Source organism: Papilio polytes, unplaced genomic scaffold (assembly GCF_000836215.1).
Source record: "Papilio polytes unplaced genomic scaffold, Ppol_1.0 DF823935.1, whole genome shotgun sequence".
NCBI lineage: Eukaryota > Metazoa > Arthropoda > Insecta > Lepidoptera > Papilionidae > Papilio > Papilio polytes.
Window position 1 is genome coordinate 250253 of NW_013525269.1, and position 20338 is coordinate 270590.

Sequence of the window (20338 nt, forward strand, 5' to 3'; positions counted from 1 at the left end):
TTTCTCAGCTACTTTTATCAATGCATTTTGCATTCTATCGCTAAAGGAATGGATACAGTTGTTATATTGACTTTTATTGTAAAGTCAATGTTGTAATGTGACATATTTGCATTTCTGACACAGTGGCAACACCTTGCTGATGGTTATTTTACTTATAATAATGTTGTCCAGTATAGTACAATATAGTTTAAAATTTACGGCGGTATCAGCAGTAGGTTACAATTTACTGTTGCTCGCGGCTTCATCTCCGTGAAGTTAAAAAAAAATACATCCTATGTTATTCACTGATAATGTAGCTTTTCAAAGGTGAAATAATTATTGAAATCACCTCAGTAGTTTTTAAGTTATTTCAATACATACAAAAATACGAATCTTTCCTCTTTAAAATAAACTAGCTGTTGCTCGTGACTTCGCCCCCGTGAAATTAAAAAATATAGCCTATCTACACAAAAAAATTACCTTTCTAATGGTGAAAAAATTTTTAAAATCGGCCCAGTAGTTTTTACGTGAATCGAATTGCAAAAATCCAAAAAAAAACAAATCTTTTATCTTTATAATATTAGTAAAGATAGATTTACAGTATATATACTAGAATAACTATGTATTATATAAACTGAGATAACATCTTTCCACCTGTTCATAAAACAATAATTAAAAAGCTAAATAACTTCCAGGTGGTTAGCAGATCTAGATAAAATGCCGCGCATTTATAATCTGTAATTAAAAGTCGGCTTCGCTTCCCTTTCGATGACTAATTAACTAAAACTTAATTAACTTTAACTTTTATAGTTTTTATGTCGATATCGTTTATGGTAGTTTTTGTTTGATGTCTTAGAAATATTCTAGTAGGCACATATATTGGAAAGAAGATAACTACACTACGCATAGACTAGAATTTCCATACATACTAATGTTATAAAGAGGAAAGTATGTTAATAATATTATGGTAGTGTAGATAACATAATATCTAGTCAATAGTTACATATGTATATATTATTACTAGCTGTTCCCGTGCGGCTTCATCCGCATGAAATTATGATTTTTTTTATTGTTTACATTTGTCAAATTATCAATAGCAAATGTCAACATGACATGACAAACCTTAGCAATATTTTTTTCTTGATGTTGGCAGCAACTTATGGTCTCTTTCCCACATTAGGGTTTTATCCAAAATATTTATCCCCTAAGATTAATGGCGTGAAAATATATAGCCTAAAGCATGCCGTAAGTTTTTTTATTAAATAAAAGAATTATTCAAAATATGCTGTAATTGCTGACATCTTAGGCAACAAAGAAGTGTGTTTTATTATAATAGGTGCTTTATTATAATAGGAATAGAAGAATAGATTATTTTTAAACAGCTGTCAGTCTGTCAATTGTTTTAATAAAAATACATAGATCTTTTAAAGTTTATTATTTTTACAAAATTATATTTAGTTCTATAATTCATACATTTACACCCCATTATCAAACTAATATTATAAATGCGAATGTTTAGATGCATAGATGTTTGTAAGCGTTTGTAGCCTAAACGGTTGGACGGATTTTGATGAAATTTGGTGTAGATTTTGAGGATAGTCTGGAAGAACACATATGCTACTCACTTTTGTTTTTTTTTTTAATAGCAGACGGATTCGTGAATAATAAAGTATTTTTTTTAATGTTGCCACAACGTACTTCTTGTAATGTTTGTTCTAATTATTATATATAAGGTAATATTGTACACACTTATTTATACAATAATGTACACATATAAATAAATATTTGTTGTAATAAATTGTAATTGTATCCACAAAGTGCTCATAAAACGTTAACGTGGCCACAGATGGGAACATTCCTCCAGGCCGCGGTTACCCCGTAACAGTGCCATGGTTTATGACACCGAATGCCACTGCGGTTAAAACTGTGGACGAATAGACTTCATGTTATAAACTACTAGATTTCGCCCGTGACTCTATCTGCGTAGAATAAAAAAATGAGTAGCCTATGTGTTCTTCCAGACTATCCTCTATATCTGTACCAAATGTGATCGAAATTCATTCAGCCATTTAGGCTAAACTCTAACAAACATCCATCCATCTAAACATTCGCATTTATAATATTAGTATTAGTTATAATATAAATAAAGCGTAAACACACACTTCTTTATTGCCCAAGATGTCAGCAATTACGGCATATTTTTGAATAATTCTTTTTTTAATAAATAGCCCTACACTTACGTCACGCTTTAGCCTATATATTTTCACGCCATTAAACTTAGGGGTAAATATTTTGGATAAAAACCCTAATGTGGGAAAGAGACCATAAGTTGCTCCCAATATCGAGGAAACGAGACTGTCAAGGTTTGGCATGTCATGTCATTTTGACATTTGCTATTGATAATTTAACAAATGTAAACAATAAAATAAAATTTTCACAATTTCATGCGGATGAAGCCGCACGGAACAGCTAGTTATTAATATAGAATTTACCTTGAATTCAAAAAAAGGGCATTACAATACGCTTTAATAAGAAAACAAAAAAATGTGTATTAATTCGATATTATAATAAAATAAGCAATAAAATTGATTAGTATCAAAGAATAATTAAAAAGATTTTTTTTAAACAGGCAAATCTCTATTAATTCTACTATTTATAAAAATAATTAACTTAAAAATGATTGATTATCAAAAAAACTAGTTCTCACAACGAAATGTCGCTGTTAATAATAATATATAACTGTCAAAAAATCAACATGGCCGCCTCATTAAGACGGGCACAGATAATAAAGCGATTAACGTCGTAACGTAGTAATTTACGCGACACCAGCGCCGCGGAATTAGCATACTCAATCGAGTTTCGTGGAGGTCGGATTTCGCTACTGTGACACACGGACAATCGCAACTGTCAACCAGATAAAGAAATAAAAAAATTTAACACTAGTATGTCTTTTGTACGAAAAATGCAGCTACATTCAGTACCACGTTTTTAAACTGATTGCAATAATAGTTATGAATAAATAAAAATTAATAGCGTAAATTTAATTGGTTCGCGATATTTTACACCCGTGTGTGATAAAAGAAATTCCGTAACATAAGAGAATTACTTCATTTATCGTTCCACAGTTGTGAATTAAAAACGCCTATTAAAATTTTAGGCATATTTTTGATACATTCCTTTTAACGTATTTAAATAAGGTTATAATTCTAATTATTTATGTTTATCTAATGATGGCTGTTTTAACTACAAAGTAAACGTAATCAAATATCTTGGTAGCTCTGAAGTTCGCGCAAGTCGCTGCTCGTAACAATTAGGTGCAGCAGGAGGAAAAGATCATTCGTAAGATATTCGATAGATCATTCGTGTCCCTAATTGAGCTGCTATAATATTTGAAAAGAACTATACTAGTAAGACTTATCTTTTCTTTAAGAAGGTGTGTCTCTTCAAACAAATCTTGTGGCCAGTTATAAATTTTTATAACTAGTTTATGTCACGGAATTTATCTTATTCAAAATTTGCATTTCTACTAATATCTGCTTAATTTTATTGCGAATAAAATGTTTAATATTATTAGTTCTTCTGTTTCATTTATGAAGAAGTAAATTTAAATTCTTGTATTCTTGATAGGAAATAGGTATCAAATTACCGTTTTATTTACAAATTTATAAATAGTTTTATGTTATTACGACTTCTTGTCTTTAAATTTTTGATATAAAAATGATAACATATGGTTATTGAGATTGACATCAAATAATAAACTTAATTAGTGTAGGTTTCCACTGTATTTTTTTATATTGGTCATGGTTACTGGCCACTTAGATTAAAAATCATACTTTAAATACTCTGACCTATGTAAATAATCAAGCGACAATAGCCTAACAGTTTGGGATACGGACTATCGATCTTGCGTTCGAGGGTTTGAATCCCGCCAATCGACTATTGTAAACCATATCGTAGCACAAGCCTAGAGCTTGGTTGGATTGGTTTAAGGAAAAATTTGTAAATTAACAAAACAAAAAATAGACTGGCTATAAACTGGAGTATTTTGTGTGTATGTATTTCCGTCAAAAAGAGCGTTTTAGTGGAAACGAAGTAAAAGACAATCGTCTATCCATTTATTAATATCAATGTTTAAAAGTATTTCGTTTTTAAATATGCATTGTATTATTTAAAGATTGTAACATAGTTACTCCTTGTTCGAACACAACGAAACCCGTGTTGGGTGTTTTAACACGTCCGTGCCACCAACGAAGTCCTGTAATGAAGACATTTGCCTCCAATAAGAGACCTATTATTACTCTTTACCGATAAAATACCCAATTCAATTGAATCACATTCAAATGATTATCGACTTTAATGTCAGGTGTTAAATCTGATAATTGCTTGTCATGAATCTATTTTTTTTGTTTTTAATTTATTTTATTCGGTTATTTTTTATCGATACGTTTATTGATTTAGTTGTTTATTACTGCTATCGTATTTTATAGTGGCCTGTATTGATTTTGATTGCTCGTTGACGTGAAATTGAAAATATCGATTTTTTAGTTACTTATTAAAAGCTATTGTATATTTATTTCAAGTCATGCTTACATTATTATTTTTGATATTTCTATAACGCGGTTTTTTAACTTTTCATAAAAAAGCAAGAAATTTGAATTTTCTATACTTGTATCTTTAAAAATGGAATGTGTTTTATCTCTTTCTAACAATAACAATTGACGTAATGTTATCCCGCTCTTTTCCTTTTACAAGAGATATGTGCCAATACAAACACGGCAATCGATTACAGTTCTATGTGCGTACTGTACGCACTACTCTGTTTAACTATTCTACCCTCGTGTGAAACAATGTTTGAGCTTTGAAGTAGCCGCGTTTACAGCAGCAGTAAACTGTAAACCAATCAAAAGCTTTAAACAAACATCGACCAGTAATTAATTTAATAAAGGGTATAACAAATACGAGTTAAGTATAAAAACGTCCATTTTAAAAATAAGTAACATGTAAATTATTGTAGAATCTGTAAGAGCGCGCATACCTTTGACTATCGCCCAACTGTTGTGCGATATTCGATTGTTTCATATATTCAACTGTTTAGTTGCACAACTAAAATCGAGTAGTATGCTCCTCCATATCAGCTCATAGGAACCGATAGTTTAGTCAAAGATGTGCGCTCTAAATAATATAATAAATGCAACGTAAAATTTAACAAGAATTACAAATGCCTAGTGCAAAAATGTTTTAAAATCATTTTAAATAAAGTATAAATGGAGTGTTTTATACAAGTTCGAAGTCAAATCTAGAATTGATTTTGTTTTTTAAATGACGACATAAGTCTCCAGCTTCGTACTTTATAGGTTACACGAGCTGCCCGCGACTTCGTCCGCGTGGTATTAGAAAACATAAGAACTATATAAATAACCAAAAGCTTCGTATCCCTCGGGAACCGGTCATTTCTCGGGGATGGTCCTCATCCCATGTTTACTACAGACTTTGTTTTATATCTGTGCCAAATTTCAATAAGATATGTTGAACCGTTGCAGAATGATCGAGTAAACATTAAAAAACTAAATTAATGAATCCCACAGGAATCGTAACTATTCCCGGGATAAAAGTACCCTATGTGTTCTTCCAGACTATGCTCTAAACCTGTGCCAAATTTCATGGAGATAGCCGTTTAGGCTACAAACGCTAACAAACATCCATCCGTCCATCTAAACTTTCGCATTTATAATATTAGTAAGATTTACATAGTTTATAGGTTATGTAATCTATGACATATAAATCAGAAAATAAAACACAGTAAAAGAACATTAAAAACAAAAGCATTAAACCATTATCTAAATAGGGTTTAGAAATTTTAATTATTGTATAAAAACATTTAACATTCATCAAATGTTTGAAGCGACTTTCAACGAACCGAGTCCCAGCACTAATAAGGCCATTAAAAGCCGAAACGAGGTCTCCAGAAGTAATGGAATTCCAAACTGGAACTTTTAAAGATAATATCATATAACAACGCATAATGTCTTAATTATTCGCTGATGTTACTGGGTGGTCTGACGTCACACGGTTTTCCGTTCCACGCTTGCGTACACACTATAAAATCGAATAGAAAAAACACACCTTAATTCCCTTTAGCTATGTTTGTTTGTTTGATTTTACGTTCGATTTTTATGCTTTTGTATAATAGTGTATCAGGATAACTTGTTAGAATTCAAACTTAGAATGATTTCCTTCACTTGAGAAATTCACATGTGTCAAACTATAGTTTAAAAAAAAGAAATAATATTATTTTATCTTTGCAAAACGTCCATGTTGTTTAAAATATTTTCTTGATTAATTAAGCTTAATTATTATTTAATTGGTACTTTGTTCTTGGGTACATGTTCAAAATTGTTTTCTGTATAAAATGTTTTGTTTGTTTTATCTATGTTCTAATGATTTTTTTCTTTTGTTTTAGGAAGAAGTAAGTACGGGACCAGCTCACGGCAGCAACGTGAGACAAACCCATTTATTTTATACATATTAAATTTATAATTTGTATTTTATCCATCAAAAAACGTTTAGAAATAGAAATAGAAATAATTTTATTGAAAAACAAGAGATTAACAATTACAATAATAGTTATACCAACAAAAAGATAATTACAAATTGTGGTTAATAAACGTTTAATCTGGTTTTAGGACAGTAAAGTCCGCGTATTACTTATTAATAACATGTTAAAATAATTAATAATTTTTTTTTACACATAACCTCAAATCCTAACTAGCATGTCCAACTTTTTTACATCTGTAACAGTCTGGTGACAATGTTATTTTCGATATAATTAAGATCTCACGAAATGAGTAGCAACTTGTTTTTGTCACCAACTCGGAAAGTATAGCACCGTGACAAATGTCACAAAAACGTCAAATTAGACACCTACAAAATTCACGGCTGATATAAAAAGTCTATTTCTCCGTTGTTGTCAAAAAAAAGTTAAAAGGCTACTGACCTTTCAATCTGTCAAAACATGGTTACCTTAAGTTGAAGATTCAACTCGTTCTTCGATTTTGAATTGTCTATTTTTAATCTGTATTATCTGTACCGCGGTTAGTTAGAAAAAGTTTTGTATAATCTGTAACGTTAGAGAGGTTATAAAGTAGATTGAAGTAAGTTTTAGATTTCTTTTTCTTAATATAAATGTAATAATTGAATAGTAACTGACATATTTAGGCTATATTGCGATATCTATATAATTAATAAAATTAAAATTTATGGTAATATAAAAAACAACACACATTTAATTTTCTATTATTTTTTTTTTCGCTAAGCATCGAAATTGCCGGATCTACTTTGCAAAACTTTTACTGAAAGGTATCGGTATTTTTTTATTATTCTGCACTAACAAAGTTGCAGTAAATACCTAGTCTAGTAACGTAATTAGCATTGAATACAATATAAACAACTAAATCATACAGAACTGTTGAATAGTGACCGTGACAACAAAAATAATAGACTTATAATATTCTTTAGAGTTGACTTATTTACATAGTAAGAGCGCACGTACACCTTTGACGAAACTCTCGCACAACTGTAGTCACGCTTTGATTCCTATGGGCTTATATGGTGAGCATACTACTCGATTTTTTGTTGTACAAAACAGTTGAATTGGCTGCGAAACAATCGACAATCGCACTCGTCAAAGGTGTGCACCCGCCCAAAGTTTGTATGACGAAACAATGATTGAAAAATGTTTCTATCTTTGTTATTTTAAAAAAGTATGAAAGGGATGTCACATGTCAATACTTTATTTTATTTGATGTAAATATTTACACCAATCCAATGAGCCAGCGAGGTTGAATGGCCTAGTCACCCCTTAGTGTAGGCTCCGAGCCCCTTTTTGGGGACATAAAGTGAGCTGGTGATGATGATACCGTTTATTTTATTAAACACGTTTTGTTTAAGTTGATAATATATTAGCAAATGCCATTCTTAGCTTTTATTACAGAATTATAAATTATAATTGACTTTTATACTTCCTGCTTTTATAATGAATCAGTCGTTTTAAATTGTTTTACATTCTTACCTATTGGTCGAAATCTTACATCTTACTAATATTATAAACTAGCTGTTCCCGTGCGGCTTTATCCGAAATTATAAATAATTTTATTGTTTACATTTGTCAAATTTTCAATTGCAAATGTCAAAATTACCTATACCATAACCTTGCTTCTCTCATGTTGGCAGCTTGTAGTTTATGGTCCCTTTTCCAAGTGTGTTTTTTTTTTCAATTGATTTACCCCGTAATTTTAATAGCGTGATATAGCCTAAAGCGTGTTGTTAGTGTAGGGTTTTTATTAAAAAATGAATTATTCAAAAACATGCTGTGATTGCTGACATCTTACGCCACAAAGTAGTGTGTTTACACTTTATTATATTGACTAGCTATTCCCGTGCGGCTTCATCCGCATCAAATTGTGAAAATTTCATTTTATTTATATTTGTCAAATTATCAATAGCAAATGACAAAATGACATGACATGACCTTGGCACTTGCTTCCTTGATATTGGCAGCAACTTATGGTCTCTTTCCCACATTAGGGTTTTTATCCAAAATATTTACCCCTAAGTTTAATGGCGTGAAAACATATAGCCTAAAGCATGACGTAACTATAGGGCTTTTTATTAATAAAAGAATTATTTAAAAATATGCTGTAATTGCTGAGATCTTAGGCAACAAAGAAGTGTGTGTTTACGCTTTATTATAATATAGTATAGATAGATGCTAAAGTTTAGATAGATGTTTAGACAGAATCTTCTGAATGACTCAATATTGAAGAAATTAGGCATAAATGTAGAACATAGTAAGGAGCCGAAGATATCACATTTGTTTTTATTTCCACGCTGATTGAGTCGCGGTCAAGAAGTTATTCAGCCTTGAAGCATTATCAAAGATTTTTTCCACATCACTATAATTTACTTCATATTGACTTGAACTATCTTTACTCCATTTACGTTATTTCTAAAAAAAGTTGTTTTCGCATCCCTAATAATAATGTACGAAAGAAATACGATATTGTACAATGTTTTGTAATTACCTCATTATCGTGATAATGTAACGTATATTTTAATATGATTTACGTTTGCATCCATATTTGTGTTACATTTTCTGTTAATAACATTGTTGTTGTGATGCTTTTGAATTAACATGCATTTACGTGATAATAAATGCTCCAGTTCATTTATTATTCCTTATTTACAGTCCAGTCCAGTGATCAATATAGAGTTATTTTTTTTTATAACATTAGGTGGCAAACGAGCAAGCGACCACCTGAAACCGCCAAAATGGCGAAGCGACCGCTGCCCATAGACATCCGCAATTGCAGATGCGTTGCCAACCCATACACGATGGAGGAGGAGACGCACATAAAGAGGATATTTCCCCTTCCTTTGCATCTCCTCCACCGTCAAATCTACTTCCTCTTCCCAACCTCTCCTTATAAGAAAAGGGTGGTAAAGAGAAAGGGACTTAAATTAGGCCTCCGGCACCACACTCATCAGACGAAACACGGAATTGCTTCCATTTCACGCCTGTCTTCTGTGTGGTCATGGTATTACACCGGGCGTGCCGGCCCATTCGTGCTAAGATGTTAAAGCGGGCACTACCACTGTTAGGTTGGAAACTTGTAAGCATACATTTGAATGCCCTTTGGTTCACTGGACTGGAGTAATGTAAACTAGACATGTTATATATTAATTATTCACACCTATATCAGGGTTTCGACAGCAGTTGTATTGACATATTGCTATCTCACACATTCTCTATACTAAAAACAATGACAACAATATAAGTTGATACAAACACGACAGTGGAAACCCTGGTTTATATAAAAAGGCCCCCGCACACTACAGACATTAACCGATCCGCGTTTAATCAGTGCAATAGAAATGTGCATATTAACTTTGTTTAAATTATTTTGGATTCATAGCCCATTACGAACAAACTATCAGTTAAAGTTTGCTGTGTGCTAGAGCTCTAAGTGTAAGAAGACATTGACGGCCGAATACTGAAACGCCATTTAAATATGAAAGGCCTTAAATGAGGCCACGCATAATCATCAAATACATGTAATAAAATTGGAGTGTCTGTAATGTCAGAAGAAAAATTACAGATTTCAAGCTGATGATGTATTTGCGATAATGATAACGAAAACCGCAAATATTTTTTTTTGTCTGTATGTTTGTTTGTTCCGAGTAATATCCGAAACAGCTGGAAGGGTAGCAGACATATACGGGCATATTATAGGCTTTTTAATATAGCGTGGACGAAGTCGTGGGGATCAGCTAGTTCTTTATAAAACTTAACCTCTATCAAATTGTAAGAGAAGTATTTAAAGTTTCAGTATTTGGCCGCAAGTCTTCCTTAGTGTGTAACATGAATAAACCCTTGTTTGCAGGATGACAACGGAGTTCTACGGCCGATCAGGCGGCCGGTGCAATATTTTGACCAATTTTATAGCAAACAATCGCTTCCATAGCTAAGGTGAATTGGTTAAGATATTGCATCGCCCGCTTGGTTCGGGTTACAACAATCAAGACTGCTTTAAGCCTGCTGTGTGTTCTAACCGTTTACACTGGCGAAACATTTGCAAGGAAACATATTCTCTCTGAAATATTTGGAAATAATATGTTTGTTTTATTTTCAACACGTTCAATGTTATTACTTTAATACTATAGTTATCTCTGTTTTTCCATAGGGAAAGAAAGGGATGGCTATATCATGATACCGGATATCAAATAGAGTCTCAATATTAGAGCGGGTCCACACCTTTGATCACAATTTCGCTGAACTGCTGTGTGATTGGCGATTGTCGATTGTTTTTTTACCAGTTCAACTGTTTTGCACAACTTAAAATCGAGTAATGTATCTCGTTATAAGCTTATAGGACTCAAAGCGACTAAACAGTTGTACGATATTTTAGTCAAAATCGTGTGCGCTCTTAAAGTGATAGCATTGGATGTGTTAAGTTTTGTGTGCATTTTGTTTTGCTTGGAATCTTGTTCTTTTTGGAATGTTTTTTGTATTTTATGTGTGTTTGTGTTATGTGTTATATATTATGCTATTGGGGTAATTAAATTATAATAAAAGTTTTGTCCGCGACTCCGTGCGTAACCAAAATAAGTAGCCTATGTGTTCTCCCAGCTGTGCTCTACATCTATACCAAACATCGAGGTATATTCAATCCTTTAGGCTACAAACATCTATCTAAACGTTCGCATTTATAATATTAGTAGGATATGTTATTTTAACCCATACTATACTATTATAATAAAGCGTAAACACACACTTCTTTGTTGCCTAAGATCTCAGCAATTACAGCTTATTTTTGAATTTTTTTTTTAATAAAAAGCCCTACACTTACGTCACGCTTTAGGCCATATATTTTCACACCATTAATCTTAGGGGGTAAATATTTTGGATAAAAACCCTAATGTGGGAAAGAGACCGTAAGTTACTGTCACCATCAAGGAATCAAGATTGCCACAGTAAGGTAATTGGTATTTTGACATTTGCAAAAGAATTTAACAAATGCAAACAATAAATTTATAATTTCATGTGGATGAAGCCGCCCGCGAACAGCTAGTCTATATCATAAAATGCTTTCAATCGTAACTCTTGTCTCTAGTTATTGTCATTATAGGCAGTTATAAATAGGGAAAATAAAAATGTTTTATTGGTGTAACAATAGATTATACAAGCTATCCAGATGTAGAGACTTCTATTTAAGTTTCCGATAGGTACTTAGTCCCGCTCTTCCGTGTTACAACACCAAGCTGAGGTCCCCTCTCGTGGACCCTTGTGCTTAGTCACTCCATGGAGCGACCACCGAAGCGATCTAAGAGCTCGGTGGCCTCCCAATCCGGTAATAATAACGAAGTAACGGCCCGAGCCGAGGCTCCTGAGGGAGCCCTCGAGCCTAGTTACTCATAAAAGAGGTTTAGGCTAAGCGCCATCTGCGCTGGGCCACCTCAAGCCCGGTGAATCTGTAAATGCCTCTTCAAGGCAAACAGTGACAACTCAGTCAAAAAAAAAAATGTAACACATTATGTTCTAAGGTATAAAATCAACATCTATCTATACTAACATAATAAAGCGTAAACATGCACTACTTTGTGACGTAAGATGTCAACAATCACAGCATATTTTTGAATAATTCTCTCTTTAGGGAATAAAGTAACAATATCTTATATATAAAAATACATTACGAGTAGTCGAAACTCAATAACCTTATAAAAAACAAAACATTTAAAAGCAACAAAAAATCAAGTCTGTCAATTTCAAGGTTAAATATGGAAACCTAAACAAACAATTCAAATAAACAAGGCAATATAAACTTTACTCAGTTATCATAAAGTTGTATTTAATATACCTGAATTGAAAAAACCGACAACATAATTAGGTCTTTAACAGCGGGACGCTGCCGGCTACTGTTTACCGTCCTTTTTATTAAAAAAAAACTTTTATCAATTATTTACACATGCGAACATGTCCTGAGTTTATTCCTTATAGAAACCTTTTTTTATGCAAACGGTATAAAACCCATTCATTACGCACGTAAGTAAAGCTATTAAGCTTTCGCCCGCGACTACGTCCGCGTAGAATCAAAAAAACGAAAGTAAGAAGCCTATATGTTCTTCCAGACTATCCTCTTCATCTATGCCTAATTTCATCGAGATCCGTTTAGGCTACACTTTAAGTAATATCCATCTTAACTTTCGCATTTATAATATTAGTTCTTACTGAGTAAAGATTAAGTTACTATGGGAATTCTAAAAAAACAAATGCGTCACTAAAGTGTTCCCTTCAAATTGTAATAATACTAATGTTATTAATGCGAAAGTTAAGATGGATGGATGGATGGAGTTTGTAGCCTAAACGGATTAACAGATTTCGATGAAACTTGATATAGATGTAGAGGATAGTCAGATAGAACACATAGACTACTCACTTTTGTTTTTATTATTATTTCACGCGGACGGATTCGCACGCGAAAGTTTGTAAGGAGACAATGAGTAAAATATAGAATTACCGATAGAACAGCTAACTAAATAGCTACATCAGAAATGTATGTTTTCTTTTTTTAAATTATTTCTTCAACACAATCTTCAATCCTACGGCATTTGTTGACCAGATTTTTATCGGAATAGTTTTCATAATTAGGATGGACTGACTCCTCTCTTATGTCGCAGGTCCTCGCACGAGAAGACCGAAGAAGCCACCCGGGGAGGGGCCCACGTCGGACGAGAAAAGACCTAGGACTGCTTTCTCTGGACCTCAGCTTGCCAGACTAAAGGTAGACCAGTAAATTTATATCCATTTATTATTAATGTTTTAACACTAGGTATATGTTTATTGTTGGAAATAATACGTTATTTCTAACGGTAAATGGGGTTAGAATCATACGAGCTGTCTATTTTTTTAATAGAATTTCTATCTAATGTTACATATTTATATTTCTGTAATCATATCTGGTAATAATATTTATTAAAATTTTCCTCAACGAAGATTGAACTTCCTTGGTAACTAAGAGCGTGCGTAGACCTGAAACTAAACTATCTCACGACTGTTTAGTTATTATATTATTTAGAGCTCACACTTTTGACTAAACTATCGGTTCCTATGAGCTTATATAAGGGCGCGCATACTACTCGATTTTTAATTGTGCAACTAAACAGTTGGCTGCGAAACAATCGCAAAACGGTTGTGCGATATTTTAGTCAATGGTGTGCGCCCACTCTTAATCTGACAATACAAATAAACCTAACTTACGTTTTGTTTAGCACGAGTTCGCTGAGAACCGCTACCTGACGGAGCGACGGCGGCAAGCGCTTGCTGCGGAGCTGGGCTTAGCTGAGGCACAGATCAAGATCTGGTTCCAGAACAAGCGAGCTAAGATCAAGAAGGCGTCGGGGCAGAGGAACCCGCTTGCACTCCAGCTCATGGCCCAAGGCCTGTACAACCATAGTACAGTCCCTCTCACCAAGGAGGAAGAGGAATTGGAGATGAAGGCCAGGGAGAGGGAAAAAGAACTACAGAATAGACATTGAGAGTTAAATCTAGTTGTTTAAATCGCATTGTAAATTAGACTTAAGGGTGGATGAAATGTTCTGATTCTAGTAAACTAAATATATGACTGATTTAATGCAGAATAAACTCGAATTCAAATAAATACAGAAATAAAAAAGTAATGGCGATTAACATTCTAACTTGCTTCTTTCACTTCTTTTTATATGAAAAGATGCTAATACGTTTATTTTAATATCCTAGTAAATACTAAAAATTGTCTGTTAAATAGATCTTAAGCATCGAAATGACAAATAAAAGTTACTTTTATAGTTTACTAGCTTCCCGCGACTCCGTCCGCGTATTAAAGAAAGTAGCCTATGTGTTCTTTCAGACTATCCTCTACATCTATACCAAATTTTGTCCAGATCCGTTCAGCTATTTAAGCTACAAACTCTAACAAACATCCATTCATCCATCTTAACTTTCGCATTTATAATATTAGTAAGATTTGTAAGTTTAACACGTTGACTGCGGCAAGTAAAATCATAATTCTTCATCTGGTGCACCAGCGGGTCGAAATACGCCCCCAATGATATTTCCGCCAATACGTGGCAGGTCTTTCTAGACCCACCAGCAGTAGGATAGATAAAATTTGCTATAACTTTGTGAAAACATAATGTATACACTTGAGATAATCGTTTCGCACTAGCAAGAGGGACATAGTTTTTGTCGTCCGCACCAGCTTAAGTACCACGTCAGGTCGATATCGGCCTATTACCTAGTTAGCCTATTAAATTGTACATACAAAAAATCAATCGAATTAAGAGTCTTTTCATGAAAAACAAACATAATTTTGCAATTCAACTAACTTTGAAAACATGTCATGTTTCTGTTGACTCTACGATAAATTGCAGTTTATCACGCAAATTGTGACATCATTACTTAGATAACGAATTTGAATTACATAAATTATCTTTCGCCCGCAGCTCCGCTTGCGTGGAAATAAAAAAATAAGTTGCCTATGTGTTCTTCCAGACTATCCTACATCTATGCCTTTCATCGAGATCCGTTCAGCAGTTTAGGCGACAGACAGATAATCGCATTTTTATCGAAACTTCTTTGAAGATATTACCTGTGGAGACGATATCGAGACCAATCTAGGTAATATTATAAATGCGAAAGTTTAGATGGATGTTTGTTAGAGTTTGTAGCCTAAACTGCTCATTAGATCTCGATGAACATTGGTATAGATATAGAGGATAGTTTGAAAGAACACAAAGGGTACTTACTTTATTTTTTAATTCCACGTGGATGTTGTGGGCGAAAGTTAGTCAAATATATGCAATGCTAACATAATACTTTAATGTTATAAATGTGAAAGTTTAGATGGATGGATGTTTGTTAGAGTTTGTAGCCTAAACGGCTGAACGGATTTCTATGAAATTTGGTATAGACATAGAGGATATTCTGGAATAACACACAGGTTACTTACTTTTGTTCTTTTTCCATCCATTACTTTATATTTGCATTATGTAAACTTTTTTGTTCACCACACTGCTTTTGCTATTGCCTCAATAAGTCCAAATATTTGCGAGTTACGTCAATATTTGTCTTCAAATTGACTTGTCACGTCCGTGCCGTCCAGTTTCTGAGTCAACACTAGGGAAAGTACCGCAAATATGCAGTTTACTGCAAACGCAAACACTCAAGCTTTATTTATCTTTTACTTACGTAAAACTTATTCTTTTAAACTAGAAGAATCTTAATATAGGATACTTTTTAGCATGAAAATAGAAGCTGTCTATTTTTTTGCATTTTTTCGTTTTTTTCTTTCTTTCGTAGCATTTACTTCAATCCCTTAAAGTAAATTTATAGTTAGATATTACATTTTAAAGCAATGTGAACCAATTAGGTTTTTTTAAAAAAAAACACGAAATCAAAGATTAAAATCTATTTGGTCGTGGCAAATATAACTTTTTAACCTTCAACCAAATTAAAATAAAACTAAAACATTAGCAATTTAAAAATCATAAAGCTTGAACCAATCAAAGTTGAGTTTAAAATGTTTTTTGTCACAAGAGTGCTCGCGTCGCGGAATGAAGACGAAATGATGGTTTTATTGTTTAGCAAGAGATGACGCTGCTGCCGACTATTTGCGAACTCTGCCAGTTTTTAACCTGACTAGATATTAAACTATATTAAAATGTGAATTGAAGTCAACTTAAATTTTTTTTGTTGATAAATACTAGCTCCAATATGCACATCAGTTCACAATTTGACGAATTTGGTTGTGTCAGTTTATAAATTATCTAAAAAGGACACATTAAGTTAGCAACAAAACGTATTTTACTGCTGTTTTATCTCGATACATGGTTGAATTGTAAATTGGTGAATTTTAAAATCGTACGGTGACAAAACCAATGTATTTACGGATGCATAAAGCGTATACAAAACCCGCTGTTAAAGCGGAGATAATATTAAAGAATAAAATTAACACAACCACTTTATATGGAGTCGACTTTTTTGTATCTGAACTGCAAGCATTCATGAATATTCATCCACCCTTTAACTTTGTATTTATGTACATACACGACTTAATACCGCACTCAGAGTAATGGTTACTTAAGCAGTCCTTTAGTGTAGATTCATACTACACTAGGAAACACTGATTGCCGCACTAAAATCGTTAAGGAAAGCATAGGCGTGACGTCCGACGTCATCACTAACAAAGAATTTGTAGCGCCTTCCTGTTTAAAGAATTAGAAAACTTATGTATAATACATACAAAAATAAGTTGAAAATGGCTTATTCTCAACCGTCACCCCGCTCTGTCCCCACGTGGGGACAGATGAGAATAAAAAGTTTCACCCGTCCCACTATCACCAATAAGGTGATGGAACCGTTAAAAAATAAAATAAGTTCCAACCAAAAGGTGGGACGGTTGAAACTTTTTATTCTCAGAGCGGGTGACGGTTGGGAATAATCCTTCAAAAGGGATTAGATCACTATAATCTCAATAAATCCATACAGCTAAGTAAAAAAGTAGCTTTAAAAGTCACTAAAAAAAACATTCGCTTTGAAGAAAATATTCTACTACACGTATTTCTAGGAGAGTTCGTCTGTCGTCTTTAAATATAAAGTTTCGTGTTTCTGGTATGTTCACGATTTGCCAAATGTCTACTTGTGTCTCATAGTTCACTTTCATTGTGACTAATTAACACTAAGCGACGTTTAAGTAACAATTAAGTGCGGTAATTTATATTTATTAGTGAATCTCGAATCGATTTAATATTACTAATACAATTGTATCGTTTGGTTTTTGTAGATTTTTCGTGTGTATAGACAGGATATGCATTTACAGGAATCTATTCACTAAAAATATATATCAAAATGTATTAGAAATTCAAAATAACTATCTATTAACAAATATAAATAATTTATAATCTATATTTATAAAACGTATTTCATTTGACATCTGTCAAAACGGCCATCTTGTTAGAAGCAATGTAATTTGGACCATTACGTCTTACTCTAATTGCCGTTGAGTCGCATAGAAAATAGAAACTGTATAATTATTTAATAGTACCACTTGCCATTATCCACTTAGTAACAACGAGTCGAAACTTAGTTAAGTAATTTGTTAATAATTCAATTTAGCGGCTTATGTCCCACTCGATTTGTATAGAGCGTACACAATGTAAATATATTTTAGAGGTTAGAATAACATATAAGTTATTTATTGTGCAATGTAGCAGTATTAGTAGAGAAATAGTTTGACCTTATTCTAGAGAGACCTTCCATTTCTTTATTTTCGCGGTATTTGACTTTTTTAATCTGTATTCAACTAACTGCATTTCTTTTATTTAACCTGTGATAACATCAAATTGAAATTATTTTAAATTGAGAATTATTATTAGTTTGTTATTTTGGATTGTTTCTATAGAATATTGTCAAATTTAAAACTATGTAGAAGTGGCCGTAAAGAAAAATAATAAAGAATTATAAAAACTTTACTGTTATTTTAATTTATCCCAATAAATTAAATATTAAATCATATTCTGTAGATCTAGATATTTAGATTATGTGGAAACAACTGTTTCTTTTTACAATTTTTGAAAATGTTCGAAATGCGTTCTATTTTTGAAAGAATTCAACGCGGTAAAAAAAACCGTTGTAGTCTTCGATTATATTCTTAACTAGCTTTCGCCCGCGATTTCATCCGCGTGGAATTTAAACAACCAAAAATAACCTATGTGTTCCAGACTATCCTCTAAATCCATGCAAAATTTCATCGACATCTGTTCAGCAGTGTAGGCTACAAACTAACAAACATGCATCTAAACCTTCGCAATTCTAATATTAGTAAGATTCAAAATGAAATTGCAATGAAAGTAACAAATGCAATAGAAATCTATCAAATAGTACATTTCCACCCCTCTTAAAAAGCCCCTATAATCTAAACTTGTAAAAACACGCACAGACGCAACTAAATTAAACTTCTTCCGATCCCGAATACTCGATTCGCGACGCTGCCGCAAAAATTCTAATAAAATTCTTGAACCTCCCCTGGCAGCTGATAGAAAGGGGTTGGTAAGACGTGGAGCATTTTGCATGTTTAAATCGATTTACCCTGTCACTGTCACATTACCTATATTTGTTTTCTGTCATTGTAACACCTGGAAATAGATTTCATAAACTACCGAATTCTGGTACGACATTTAAATGTGTGGACACAACCTGCATTGGGTCAGCGTTGACTATGGTTTAGTCACCTTAATATATGAAAGGCTGAGCCCCTCAGTGGGGACCACTAGTTAATTTACAATGATTTAAATATATGACAACGTCTTGAATGTATTTTAAAGCAGCGTTTAACTCCAAATTCCATCAAAATATTGATGCGTTGAAGATCACAAGCGGCGATTAAGCGAATGGTATTAGATTCTTTTAAGAATTCGTCTATCATTCTGGATAGCTGAAGTTTCCTTTACATTCGAACTAAAAACACTACCGAATTGTAAAATGTAGCTGGGAAAACATTATAAAAGCCTATGTTACTCGCTTTTTGACAGTGTAAGAATTTTTGAAATCGGCCCTGTAGTTTTTGAGTTATTTTAAAACATGCAAAAACACATCTTTCCTCTTTATAACTGCGAAAGTATATATGGACGGATGTTTGTTAGAGTTTGTAGCCTAAACGGCTGAACGGATTTCGATGAAATTTAGTATAAATGCAGAGGATAGTCTGGAAGAACAAATAGGCTATTCATTTTTTTAAATCCACGCGAACGGAGTTGCGGGCGAAAGCTAGAAATAAAACTTATTTTAGCTGAAATTAGGTAACTTTAGTCTGAAATTCGATTAAATTTATTAAACTCGATTTTCAATAAGATCTCAATAGTTATAAGGATACCAGGACACATTTACAGACAAGTCGTATGTTAACTTCTCCAATCCATTGTCAACAGTAACGGACAGAAAAAACACAGTTAATTTTAAGGGATGTCGCGACACGCGCCGCGCGTGCCTACAGATTAGAGCAGGCTTACACACAGCGTAGAATTAAACACGAATAAATATGAAAATAACGATAAATGGTATCGAAGAAAAAGAAAATTAAGTAATAATGGGGCTAAACCCAAAAAAATGACATATCAAATATTCCATAAAATAATACTTTAATATATCTAAACTAATATTATAAAGAAGAAAGATTTGTATTTTTGTCTTATGAAATAATTCAAAAACTACTCGGCCGATTTCACCTTTAGAAAGTACACTTTTACATATGCTATATTAAATAACAGATTTTTTAAAATCGCGCGGACGATGTCGCGAACTAGTCTGTATCTATACTCTTATAATAAAGGGTAAACACACACTTCTTGGTTGCCTAAGATGTCAGCAATTACAGCATATTTTTGAATAATTCTTTTTTTAATAAAAAGCCCTACACTTACGTCATGCTTTAGGCGATATATTTTCAAGCCATTAAACTCAGGGTGTAAATATTTCGGAGAAAAATGCTAATGTGGGAAAGTGACAAGTCATGTCATGTCATTGATAATTTGACAAATGTAAACAATAAAATAAAATTTTCATGTTTACGTGCGGATGTAGCCGCACGACAACAGCTAGTCTTTCATAAAAACATTTCATTCGTATTCTTAACCGAAGGAATGCATATTGTTTGTTCATTATTGTGTCTAATATCGACGTTCGTTTCATGTTACTATTTTCTTGTTTGACCGACTTCCCAAAAGAAGGAGGTATTCAATTCGACGGTATATTTTTTTTTTTTTTTTTTTT

The 20338-nt window shown here is 32.9% G+C and overlaps 1 protein-coding gene across 2 annotated transcripts in view; it reads left to right on the top strand.

Moving 5' to 3' along the window:
• Positions 1-14394, top strand: part of LOC106101873 (homeobox protein invected-like) — a 54757-nt gene extending 40363 nt beyond the window's left edge. Inside the window, exons 4-6 of one of the 2 annotated variants that reach the window (XM_013281225.1) lie at positions 6440-6475; positions 13213-13316; positions 13804-14394. In XM_013281225.1, the coding sequence (XP_013136679.1) occupies positions 6440-6475; positions 13213-13316; positions 13804-14070 (407 nt within the window). In that variant the 3' untranslated portion in view covers positions 14071-14394. The remainder of the gene's footprint in view (positions 1-6439; positions 6476-13212; positions 13317-13803) is intronic. The other variant, XM_013281226.1, reaches the window with a different exon arrangement.
• The last annotated feature ends 5944 nt before the right edge of the window (positions 14395-20338 follow it).